Source organism: Antedon mediterranea, chromosome 1, assembly GCF_964355755.1.
Source record: "Antedon mediterranea chromosome 1, ecAntMedi1.1, whole genome shotgun sequence".
Classification (NCBI taxonomy): domain Eukaryota; kingdom Metazoa; phylum Echinodermata; class Crinoidea; order Comatulida; family Antedonidae; genus Antedon; species Antedon mediterranea.
The window spans coordinates 15,356,899-15,369,995 of NC_092670.1; the positions used below are offsets into that span (position 1 = coordinate 15,356,899).

The 13,097-nt window shown below is 34.4% G+C and overlaps 2 protein-coding genes across 12 annotated transcripts in view; one reads left to right on the plus strand and one right to left on the minus strand.

Annotated features, from left to right (window-relative positions):
* The window catches only part of LOC140058142 (5'-AMP-activated protein kinase subunit gamma-1-like), a 36,233-nt gene extending 23,174 nt beyond the window's left edge, over positions 1-13,059 (plus strand). For 10 of the 11 annotated variants that reach the window (XM_072103712.1, XM_072103748.1, XM_072103719.1 and 7 more), the window contains 3 exons: positions 1,751-1,897; positions 3,196-3,289; positions 3,928-5,426. In XM_072103712.1, coding sequence (XP_071959813.1) covers positions 1,751-1,897; positions 3,196-3,289; positions 3,928-4,028 — 342 coding nt within the window. In that variant the 3' untranslated portion in view covers positions 4,029-5,426. Of the gene's footprint in view, positions 1-1,750; positions 1,898-3,195; positions 3,290-3,927; positions 5,427-12,860 lie in introns of those variants that run through there. The other variant, XM_072103725.1, reaches the window with a different exon arrangement.
* LOC140050458 (cytochrome P450 2U1-like) lies at positions 5,905-8,772 on the minus strand. Its single transcript, XM_072095664.1, has 4 exons — positions 8,424-8,772; positions 7,481-8,115; positions 6,926-7,253; positions 5,905-6,643 (listed from the first exon to the last, which is right to left on the minus strand). The coding sequence occupies exons 1-4, from the start codon at positions 8,770-8,772 to the stop codon at positions 6,462-6,464; spliced, it is 1,494 nt and encodes a 497-aa protein (XP_071951765.1). The 3' UTR covers positions 5,905-6,461.
* Positions 13,060-13,097: the final 38 nt, after the last annotated feature.

Sequence of the window (13,097 nt, forward strand, 5' to 3'; positions counted from 1 at the left end):
GTTGTTGCTGTAACGCTCATAATTCTTTTTCTATTTGTGTATTTAGTCATCCATCATTCACAATCATATTCCTAAAAATATCTCATATCTATCTGTAGGTCTACATTAGACTAGGCCTATAGTATTATAGTAGAACGGTCTTATCATGGTCTTATCAAGTATTCATTACTGGCGGTAGCCCCCCGGCAGGAAGCTTCACTAGCCACATAACAAAATGGCAGTTGTCAAGCTGAAACTAAATGCTAGGCCTACGTCTACTAGAGATGCTCTATTTAGTCTTACTACCTAGCTAGGAGAAGCCTAGCAGCACCCTAGCTAAAGTAGTAGTAGTACAGTATGCAATAAAGAATTTCCAATATTATTATTATTATTATAATAACCGATAATCCGTGCTAGGCTCGCTCGAGTAGGCCTGCTCGAGTAGGCCTACTCGAGGTCAACACAGCATCAGCGAAACTATCTAGGGCTGCGCCTAGAGCTGGGTACAGTATATAACAAAAACGCGTCTTAATCAATCAAAATTGAAATAAAATATGTTAAGATTTGCCCATATAACATTAAAATTGTTAAGGGTGTTGCAAAAAAAAAAGATACTGCTATTATGTGTGTTTTAAACGTTCTTTTCTAACTACCTTTTTAACTCAACCCATCGGAATTTCCCATACAAAAACATGTGGCGAAATGGTTTGTTTACAATCTATACCCACTCGGTGAAATTTGAGTGACGTCATCGCGGTTCACCATTTCTCTCTATTGTACCAATGCTTGCAATGGTACAAATAATGATGCAATTGTACCAATGCTTGCAGTGGTACAAATAATGATGCAATTGTACCAATGCTTGCAATGGTACAAATAATGATGCAATTGTACCAATGCTTGCAGTAGTACAAATAATGATGCAATTGTACCAATGCTTGCAGTGGTACAAATAATGATGCAATTGTACCAATGCTTGCAATGATACAAATAATGATGCAATTGTACCAATGCTTGCAGTGGTACAAATAATGATGCAATTGTACCAATGCTTGCAATGGTACAAATAATGATGCAATTGTACCAATGCTTGCAATGGTACAAATAATGATGCAATTGTACCAATGCTTGCAGTGGTACAAATAATGATGCAATTGTACCAATGCTTGCAGTGGTACAAATAATGATGCAATTGTACCAATGCTTGCAGTGGTACAAATAATGATGCAATTGTACCAATGCTTGCAGTGGTACAAATAATGATGCAATTGTACCAATGCTTGCAGTGGTACAAATAATGATGCAATTGTACCAATGCTTGCAGTGGTACAAATAATGATGCAATTGTACCAATGCTTGCAGTGGTACAAATAATGATGCAATTGTACCAATGCTTGCAGTGGTACAAATAATGATGCAATTGTACCAATGCTTGCAGTGGTACAAATAATTTCATGAAGTGTAAGATAAAAGGTCCTAAACCTAAACCATTCAAGAAAGCATTACTCCAATTTGGAGGGAGAGTAGAACAATTGTAGACAGTGTGATACTAGACTAATTTAAAAACACTTTATAAAACCTTGTCTACACTATCAAACTTTACATGAAAAAAGGTGTCATTATACCCAAATATGGTAGTGATATGCCCAAATATAGTAGTGATATGACAACATGATCATGTCCATATATGGGCACATCCCATTCTTTTCTTCAAGAAAGTTTGATAGTGTAGACAAGGTTTAACTCTACCTTATCACTATTTTGTTCTCAGAATCTTGCAGCAGAGAAGACATACAACAACCTAGACGTGACGATTGAGCAAGCTTTAAAACACAGGGAAACGTATTTTGAAGGAGTGGCCAAATGTAAAGCTAACGAATCATTAGAGACTATCATTGAAAAGATTATTAAAGCAGAGGTCTGTCTTACTTGGTATTACTTTAGTAACAATGATGCCTTGGGGTAGTGCTTTATTAATATTGGAATTGGAAAATCTCCTCAATATGTACACTTATGAATTTAAATGTAGATGAAAAGCATATACTTACTTACTAATACCAAAGAACTTATAACACAAGAATCTCCTGTTCTTCAATTTGCATTCAAAACACAATATCGGAAGTACAGGGTTAAAAGGTCAAACTGGGCGACGCCATTTCACAGCATGGAGCAGCACCCCCTCCAAACTAGGAAGTCAATTACTCTACCCCCCCCCCCCCCTAGAGTATTAGCAGATCCCCTCTATGATTTTGACTTTCTAATTTGATGCGGGCGCCCTACTCCTCAGTCAATTACTCTACCCCCCTAGAGTATTAGCAGATCCCCTCTATGATTTTGACTTTCTAATTTGATGCGGGCGCCCTACTCCTCAGTCAATTACTCTACCCCCCTAGAGTATTAGCAGATCCCCTCTATGATTTTGACTTTCTAATTTGATGTGGGCGCCCTACTCCATGGCTCACAATGGCGCCACCCATAGCTCTATTCTATCCCACAATGCCTTTCGAAATTGTTACGTGCTTCGGACAAACAGGAGATTCTTGTGTTATAAGTTCTTTGCTAATACTTATTTACTTGGTACTGAATTATTTTAAAATACTTATTCCTTAAATTAATCACAATTTAGTGGCTTCAATAATTTAAAATCCCATTCCTTACATTTTTACGATCTAATTTAAGGTCACAAACTACATTTAGTAGTAAATATAGTAGAGTAAGTAGTAGTAAGTATAGTAGTACTAGTAGTAAAATAAATACTATATTAGTGGTCCTATAACTGTTTTTATCTTTCACGATTAAAAATGTGAAAACTAAGTAAATTAAATAAAATAATTTAAGCGACCCGCTAAAAATCGTTTTTATTAAGGGAGTGCATGATTTCTCTCTTTTTATCATAATTTACCATAAAACGTACATTTAAGACAAAGAAAACTTGGTTTAATGTTTGTAAAGTATATATATATTTATATATATACTTATAATTTTATATGCATTATTTTCACAAAACGTCAAAGATGGTAGGGAATGGGTTTTTAAAGATGGAGCCCATCCACCATAAAAAGTGCCATACCACTTTATTAATATGTTCTCTCTATCTTTGGTCATAATTTGTTTTAGGATAGGTCTGGTTACATGATTTTTGTTTTAATTTTTATTTAAATATAAACATACTTTTATTAGTGTTTATTTTTCTAACTAGCTGTTTTTCCGTCTTAGGTTCATCGTTTAATTATTGTTGATAATGAAGACCATTTAGTTGGTGTTGTATCGCTGTCTGATCTACTCAATCACTTGGTGCTTAAACCTGCAGGTAACAACAATATTTACTATTTTAGACTCTAAATAATCAAAACACATCCAATAAAATGGGAAGGATTTGAATACAGTAAAACATCTATTAAGGGGATACCCCAAATATTAATAAGGATTTTCACAGAAAAAAAAACTAAAAACAAATATACCAAAATGAACAATAATTGATCTGGATTCAAGAAATTGAAAATAATTGAAAATTTAGCCGGTAACATTTCACCAATGAATAGTGTAAAGCCAGAGAAAGTATCATAAATATTATCATATTTATTATGATATCCATTTTTGTATTAATAACGATGTTATTCTGTGCCTGTGATATAAATGAATTTAATTATTTTGTCTTTTTTTTTATTGAACAAATACATTGTCTTTTCACGTGTGGTTGAATCAACCAATCCTGTCCCCCTACTGAGGTGTCCCCAGAGTAGGGGTTGGCCATACTGTTTCCTCTTGTTTCATGGGAAAGTGTCCCTTAATTAGTCGTGTTCCAAAGGAGAGGTTCTGCTTTAATTAATTTTGACAATAAAAGTAATTTATATCGTTATTAAATCATTATTAGATCGAAAATTTAATTGAATTTCCATTATTCTATAAAAAGGATTTATTTATTTTGATTTTATATATATTTTTTAGGTGTACCATCGAGGAACCCAAGTGGAAGTTCATCTGTTACTGGTCCAGATAGCACAGTTAGCAGTCCAACTCTAAACATGTCGCCAACCCAGTTACCATAGTATACTTTATTTATAATTATTTGTATAGAGCACAGTTGTTATCTGACGGAAATTAGCAATTTTAGTGACATTTTTTACGTCTTGGTAGCTTTTATTAAAATAACGTCAGTGCAGAGCAAGCTATTTAAATACAATCATAAGATAAGAACCAAGAACCAAGATTTAATGCATAAAAAGTAAATATGTCTCGATCAATTCAAATAAATGTATAAATTTGAATATATATACAGAAAATTAAGTTACACCATTATACCACCCATTATGAATTAAAAAACGTTTAAAAGCAAATTAAAAGCATAACACTTTGTCTACTGATAACATACATTATGTACAAAAAATAAAATGTCAAAGTTCATCTGCATCTTACGTTATTTTAAATGTAAATAAAAAAAGGAATTTATTTAATCTAACCACATTCTAGATTAATGTTTCTATAAATTTGAGAAAAAGGCGATATATTGCAAAATAAGGTTTTTGTAAATACTCCCATCACTTTGAAAAGGCCAAAAACATTTTTTTTAATTAGAGGTTTTGTTGTTTTTTAAATAAGATTTTCTTTTTATTTTTCACTTTATCTTATTACAAACATATTTGCAGTTTACATTGTAAATGTATTAAACAAGCATGTACTCTTTACTGCAGTACAGGTACTGCTGCTACTCTTTACTGCAGTACAGTTACTGCTGCTACTCTTTACTGCAGTAGAGGTACTGCTGCTACTTTTTACTGCAGTACAGGTACTGTTGCTACTCTTTACTGCAGTACAGGTACTGTTGCTACTCAATTTACTGCAGTACAGTTACCGCTGTTACTCTTTACTGCAGTACAGTTATCGCTGCTACATTTTACTGCAGTACAGGTACTGTTGCTACTCTTTACTGCAGTACATCCTTTGAGTGACATGTAGGTTTAACTTAGGCGATTGTTTTATAGCCTTGGTTTGCATTTTATTGTTAAGATACTGCAGTAATATCTTTAACCTCCTGCATTAATCTTCATATCATATTTAAAATATGTTCCATGGTTCATTTTTTTTATCAACTCCATTTTCGACCAACCTTAATAATGATTTGTACTTCACAAAACAATCTTATAACTGTTTTATTATAATTGCAAAAAATCTATTTCTACCAGGAAAATGTAATTTTATTTACGATTGGAATACCAAACATAAACGGTTGATTTAATTGCACTAGTAAACATTTACATACAACTCGTTATTGTAAAAAATACAAGGAAATTTATTTTTCAAATGTTAAATTCTGCACAGAATTTCAATCTTCCCAGATTTAAGAAAGTGTGTGTTTTGTAAATAATATAGAGCTGGATTTTAATGTGTAATAGAAGTAATGTGCGTCATTTTGTTCGTAACATACACTAAACCCAGAAGTAACATAATTACTATGTTTGTTTTATTTATTAGGACTGTTTGTTGTTTGTACCGAAATTTAATTAACTTTTTGAGTGTTCACACATTAATAAGTGACGACTTTGACATAAACGCATTAAGTAGCATGTTGACGTGTAAGTAGAATGTTGACGAACGCGTTAAGTCGCATGTTGACGCGTTAAGGCCAATTTACATTTACAAAAAAAATAATAAATAGGCTTATGAGCATTTTCATAAAACGCGCTCAGGATGGATAGAGCTTACATGTATGACAAGCTTCGCGGTTTTCCGATTACAGTCACCTTTCATAAATTGACCTTTAGAGTTCACACTTAGTCTTTTGTACAAGTGGAAATCTTTGCAGCAATTTAATCATTGCAAATGGATTAGTCGCTTGATATGGATCACCAGTGGACCACTGAAAAGGGAGAGAATAAAACGACTTAACAAAAGCTACTATAATTTGCATAAGCAGTTGAGGTTCTTTCTTTGTGAATGAATACAGTATTGTATTTACGTGAATCAGGTTCGTCGTTTTGTTCATGGTGCTATTGAGTTCTTATGTACTTGTGACCTTTATTCTTTGGAAACACAACTAGATTCTGTCTCAGTAAACTTCTCAGGGAAGATTAATTTCACTCTTCGCTGATTCTACCATGTTTTTGTGAAAATTAAAGTGTTAGTTTACAAAATCCTTTCTATTTCTACTATATATCGCATGATGCTTTGAGTGCATTCTAGTGAAATCTAAATCGATTTATACAGCGCCTAATATCGTGAGACCTCCGTCTAAGCGCCGTATAAACCGGGGTAGGTGGGGGTTAAACAAATAAATTAAGAGAAAAAACATCCATGCAACAAAAAAATCTAAACTGAAGTACTGTATGATCGTCGACTAGTTATGTCTCGGTCATCTTGGACTAGGGATTAAAGTTCCAACACCAGATGACCACTAACAAGTTTGGTTGCAAAATGTATGTGTGATTTACTCAGCCGAAGCATCATCATTGTTAGAGACATCTCCCCACAGATTGTGCAACCGTTTATTTCTTCTCTACGGTCATAGCATACGGTTTAGGCATCCTAATGATACCGACGGTAACATCGTTAAGAGAAGGAGGAGATTGAGATTCAGGCACTTTGAAGGTAAACCTCTGAAGAAGGTTAATTGTCAATAAGTAGATTTCCATCTTTGCTAGAAGTTGACCAATACATATCCGATCACCTTAAAATGAATGAAATAAAAGCAAGTTGTTTCATTTATTAAAACCTGGTTGTGGTTAGTGGTACACGGTATCTGTTACCTGAAACTTTCGGTTACTTTAGGCCTATATAACAATGTCGGTTTTTAGAATTGTAAAACGATAATCCAATAGTTAAGGTTGGTTCTCACTTAACGTAGTTAGTTGACCAATCACCAGCGACAGTTCGGATGGCCCATCACGCAGTAATTGCGTTCGTAGTAATCTATTATATCTATACAAATAGATAAATAACTTATACAAACCTATTCCAAAAGGAATAAATGCTTCATTCTGTTTGATCGTCTTTCCATCTTCCTCTAGATGCCGCATTGGATTAAATTCTTCGGGATTTTCCCAGAACTTTGGATCACGGTGCACAGCCCAGGAATTTAAAATAAATCGAGTATTTGCAGGAATTGTATATCCCTTTATCTTTACCTCTGATGTTGTACATCTAGGCACGTTACTATGAGCTACCGTTGCATGGCGCTGGACTTCCATAATCATTGCGTTGACATACGGTAGTTTATCTCGATCAGACCAGCTAGGAGTTTGATCTCTGCCCAAGATTTCTTCGATCTCGTTTTGTGCCTAAAAAGATTAGATGAAATATTCTTTTTATCTTTCGTGGTTAACCACTACCTTTATTCATTCAGTTTTTTTTTTTCAATTCAATTTTTTATACATCTTTCTTCGTAATATTCTGTTTTTGGATCTCTTTAATATTACTTTAGATTAGATGGAATATCTAAAAAATATCTAGAAAAAATCGTAACGAATAAGATAAATAAAGCAATACGCCTATCATTGGATTATACCTTTTGATAAACTTCAGGATAATTTAACAGATACAGTAACATCCACATCGTAGTTGTTGTAGCAGTCTCTGTACCAGCCTGGAATAAATCCTGCACACCTCTCCAAATGACGCCTGAATCGAAGACTACCTCCTTCCTGTCTAACTTCTGCCGAATGATTTCGGCAATGTAATGGTCAATCATGTCTCGAATATCTTCCGGATTAAATGTTGATTTATGTTTATCCACTATCTCAACAATGAAATTTCTGACAGTCGCTATTAACTTCCGTTCTTTTGATCTATACCGTGTATTCCACAGAAATGGGAAACAGTTGGATAGAGAAACTTGACCGATAGTCCCAAACACCTTGCTCAGTGATTCAAGCAAAACTTTAAATTCCGCATCTGAATACTCGTACCTCTGGCCAAAACTAATAGAACAGATGATATTAGACACAGCATTGTTGATAAAATGGCAGGGGTCAAAAGTTGATGACGTATTTGCTTTCTTTTCGATTTCGTTACACATGTATCGTGCTTCTTCGTTTATCCGATTTTCTAGACTACGTTTTCCGACACCGAAGTTCCGGAAAGCTGTAAGCGCCCATCGCCGACGTTCTTTCCATACAGGTCCATTTTCAAACACCAAACTTCCTATAAAAATGAAAATAAATTATGGAACTAAAATGATGATGCTTATATAAAATGAACAAAGGCTAATATATAAAAAGTAATACTCTTGGTTCTCACTGCTATGACGTAACGTAAAAACGTTGTATTATTTCTATTGTTTGGCTTATTTCTTATTCATAACTACAAATGCTTTATTTGGTCGATTGTTTTGATCCGGGTAGACTTCTTTAGGAAACTTTTGATGACCAATCGAGAGTTCCAATTATCCGTCGCAATTCTGGTTATCAACATCATGGGTATGAAAAAAGGTATGTTCTACGTAGGCCTACCTGAAATCGAAAACCCATTTTTTAGATCAGGGAGAGCAGGTCGATCCGAGCAGACGTTTGCATTCTTTATGAACGCTTCTTTCGCAACCTCAAAATCATTAAGTACTACAACATTCAATCCTGCGATTCGTATAGTAAAGATACTGCCATAATCTTTAGCCCACGATGCAAATGTACGGTATGCTTCTTTGCCCAATCGAGGTGCTATACCAATTATGGGGAATCCCCATGGTCCTCCTGGTGGCAAGTTTTTAGGTGAGTTTATATATCGTACTGTCACTAAAACCACGCAGAAGACGATTAGAAGACTCGATAAATTACAGTCAAAAACAGCTTCCAAGAACGACATTTTGTTAAATGAACAGCACTGTGCTGCAATAACCAAGGCCTTGGCTGCTTATGGGCAGTCAACTGTAACATAGGAATAGAGTAATTGTATTTGTATAAAAGCTTTCTGGGGGCTTTATTAATATCGTCAACAACGTTACGGTGGTCACGACGTCACGTGATATTCTGTTATTTGGATCATAATATCAAATATATTGCATTAAAACCTTAAGCTTTGTTGTATTTGGAAGTACCAAGCGCCCCATGAATATTTTGGCAGTTGTTTTCTATTGTGAAATTTAATTATATTATTAAAAGTGAATTATTATGTATACAATAATAAACACGCCACACAAACGTAATATTCTTATTTTTTGCCTTCTTGTAAAATAAAGGATGGCCGTTAGCCAAAGTAATAATTTAAGAGAGATTTATTTTCTTGCAAAATTGTCTTTTCTGTTTAATTCCCCCATTCGAATAGCCTAATAATAATTATAAGTAAGAAAGGTATTTTCATTTTAAAAGGGGTTCTTTTCCACAAAAGGAGCAAAAATCATCATGATCAACACTATAACCCCTCTAAGGGTACACCCCTATTAAAGGGACACTTTGTTTGGTCCTGAATGTATTCCCTTTATACGCCATTGCTCATATTTATATCTGTGTATTATTTTATCAAGCGACATCATCAAGCAAGGAGGGGAGGAGATAATCCAACAGCTAATAAAACTTTTCAACCAAATCTTAGTGATACAGAAGATACCAAGAGCATGGAAAGAAGCCAAGATCATTCTTTTGTTCAAGAAAGGGGACAAAGCAGATGTTAAAAACTACCGTCCCATTAGCCTCTTGTCTCATCTGTACAAAATCTTCACTAAAATAATCCATAACAGAATAAGAGATGTTTTAGACAACAACCAACCTAGAGAACAAGCAGGTTTCAGAGCAGGGTACTCGACAATAGATCATCTACAAGCAATAAACCAGCTAATTGAAAAGGCAAGTGAATACCAACTCAAACTCTGTCTTGGCTTTGTGGATTACCAAAAGGCATTCGATTCTATTGATCATTTGGATATGTTTGAGGCGCTCCGAAAAATAAATGTTGATGAAGATTACGTCAGAATCATAGAAGATATCTACACTGATGCAATAGCCAGAATCCATATTGATAATGATATATCAAGAGAGGTTCATATACAGAGGGGGGTACGACAAGGTGATACTCTGTCCCCAAAGATATTCACAGCAACCATCGAAGAAGTATTCAAAAAGGCTCAGCTTAATGGAGGTATAACTATTGATGGAGAAATGCTTACAGACCTCCGTTTTGCGGATGACGTGGCATTGATTTCAACATCAGTTGCAGATATGAAAAACCAACTCTCAAGTCTGAATAAGGAGAGTAAATCAATCGGACTAACTATGCACAAAGACAAAACAAAATACATGACTAACTTTGACACACAGGAAGACATTGAAATAGAGGGCCGGAAACTAGAAAAAGTGGAAGAATATAAATATCTAGGACAAACACTGAAAATGGAAGACACCACGAAGGAAGAAGTTATGTTAAGAATAAAAGCAGGATGGATGAATTTTGGCAGACACAAACACATGTTGACTGACAAGAGTATACCAATGTCACTGAGAAAGAAATTATTTAACCAATGTGTGCTATCAAGTATGACATATGGTTCAGAGACATGGGCAATAACAAAGGAACTTGAACAGAAACTTACAACTACTCAAAGAGCAATGGAAAGGAAGATGATGAACTTATCGCTTCGAGACAGGGTAAATCATACAATCATAAGAAAAAAGACAGGTGTTACAGATATAATGGAGAAAGTAAGACAATCAAAATGGAGATGGGCTGGGCATGTGGCGAGATTTCAAGATAATAGATGGACATACAGATTAACAGAATGGCAACCAAGGGTAGGAAAGAGGAAAAGAGGAAGACAAAAAAAGAAGGTGGAGAGATGATCTAACAACATACATTGGAACGGCTGCATGGACTAGGACAGCAAGAATTAGACAGAAATGGAAATGTTATGAGGAGGGCTTCATTCAACAATGGATGAACTAATTGCCTAGATAGATAGATTATTTTATCTCTGCTTTATACATTATAATTTATTTTTGAACAATTTATTGAGTTTAGCCTGTTCTTGTAGAATAATATACAAATAATGATGCAATTGTACCAATGCTTGTAATGGTACAAATAATTCCATGAGGTGAAAGCAAAGACAAAAGGTTCTAAACCATTCGAGAAAGCAGTGCTCCAATTTTGATTGGAGGCAGAGTAGAACAATTGTAGACAGTGTGACAGTACAGGTTAATAATTTATAAACACTACTCTGTCTACACTATCAAACTAGTTTGACGACAAAAAAAAGTGTGATGTACCCAAATAAGGTAGTGATATGCCCAAATATGGTAGTGATATGACATCATCATGTCCATATATGGACACATCATATTCATTTTTTCAATAATTTGCCTTTGGATTTATATATTTACATTATTTTCACCAAAACGTCAAAGATTGTAGGGAATGGGTCTTTAAAGATGGAGCCCATCCATCATAAAAAGTTCCATACAACGTTGTTATGCTCTCTCTATCTTTAGTCATCATTTTTTTAGGATATGTCTGGCTACATGATTTTTTTGTTATTATGATTTAAATATAAACATATTTTTAATAGGGTTTATCTTTCTAACAAGCTGTTTTTTCGTCTTAGGTTCATCGTTTAATTATTGTTGATAATGAAGACCATTTGGTTGGTGTTGTATCGCTGTCTGATCTACTCAATCATTTGGTGCTGAAACCTGCAGGTAACAACAATATTTACTATTTTAGACTCAAAATAACCAAAACACATCCAATAAAATGGGAAGGATTTGAATACAGTAAAACATCTATTAAGGGGATACCTTTGAGACCCAAAAATTAATAGGGATTTTCACAGAAAAAAAAAACTAAAAACAAATATACCAAAATGAACAATAATTGATCTGGATTCAAGAAATTGAGAAGAATTGAAACTTTAGCAGCCAACATTTCACCAATGAAAACTGCAAGCCAGAGAAAGTATCATAGTTATTATCATATTTATTATGATATCCATTTTTGTATTAATAACGATATTATCTTGTGCCTGTGATATAAATGAATTTAATTATTTGGTCTTTTTTATTGAACAAAAACATTGTACCTTTAATATAGTAGTTGAATCAACCAATCCTGTCCCCCTAGTGGGGGTGTCCCCAGAGTAGGGTTTTCCCATAGTTTTAAAACATCATTATTACCTCCGCCAAGGAGGTTATGTTTTCACCCCTGTATGTTTGTGGGTGTGTTTGTGTGTGTGTTTGTGTGTGTGTGTTTGTGTGTGTGTGTCTGTGAACAGCCTGGAGGCCACAGTTTTTATCCGATTCTCACCAAATTTGGACACAATGATCTATGCCCAAAAAGCTCGGACGAGTTCGAATTTGAGGGGGAAAGGTCATAGGTCAAGGTCACAACTAAGAAAAAACTATATTACTGCCTAGAGACCACAGTTTTGATCCGATTCTCACCAAACTTAGCCACAATGATCAATGACTCATCATATAATTTTGGTTAAATTTTAAAGGGTCAGGGTTAAAAATCAAGGTCCACAACAAAAAAAACAATTAATAAAAAAAAAAAAAAAAAACTCTCTGCGGGACTTGAACCAGGGACCTTAACTGTGAGAGGCTGGATACATAACCATTACACCAAACTCTCATCCACAGCTTTGTAGTGTGCAGTTAGCCTATTTACACTTTAGAACTAATAAAAAAAATGTAAAAAAAAAACATTTTGGGGGGGGGGGGAATTTTATGTAGGGGAATTTTACAGTAGGCGGAGGTTTGTACTCTCGGAGTACCCTCTAGTTTCCTCTTGTTTAATGTTTCATGGGAAAGTGTCCATTTAATAGGCGTGTTCCAACGGAGGGGTTCTACTGTAGGCTAATTAATTTTGACAATAAAAGTAATTTCATTATTAAATCGAAAATTAAATTGAATTTCCATTAGTCTATAAAAAGGATTGATTTATTTTGATTTGTTATATTTGTTTAGGTGTACCATCGAGGAACCCAAGTGGAAGTTCATCTGTCACTGGTCCAGATAGCAGTCCAACTCTAAACATGTCGCCAACCTAGTTACCATAGTATACTTTATTTATAATTACCGTATTTGTATAGAGCACAGTTGTTATCTGACAGAAATTAGCAATTGTATGACATTTTTTACGTCTTGGTAGCTTTTATTAAAATAACGTCAGTACAGAGCAAACTATTTAATTACAATCAGAAA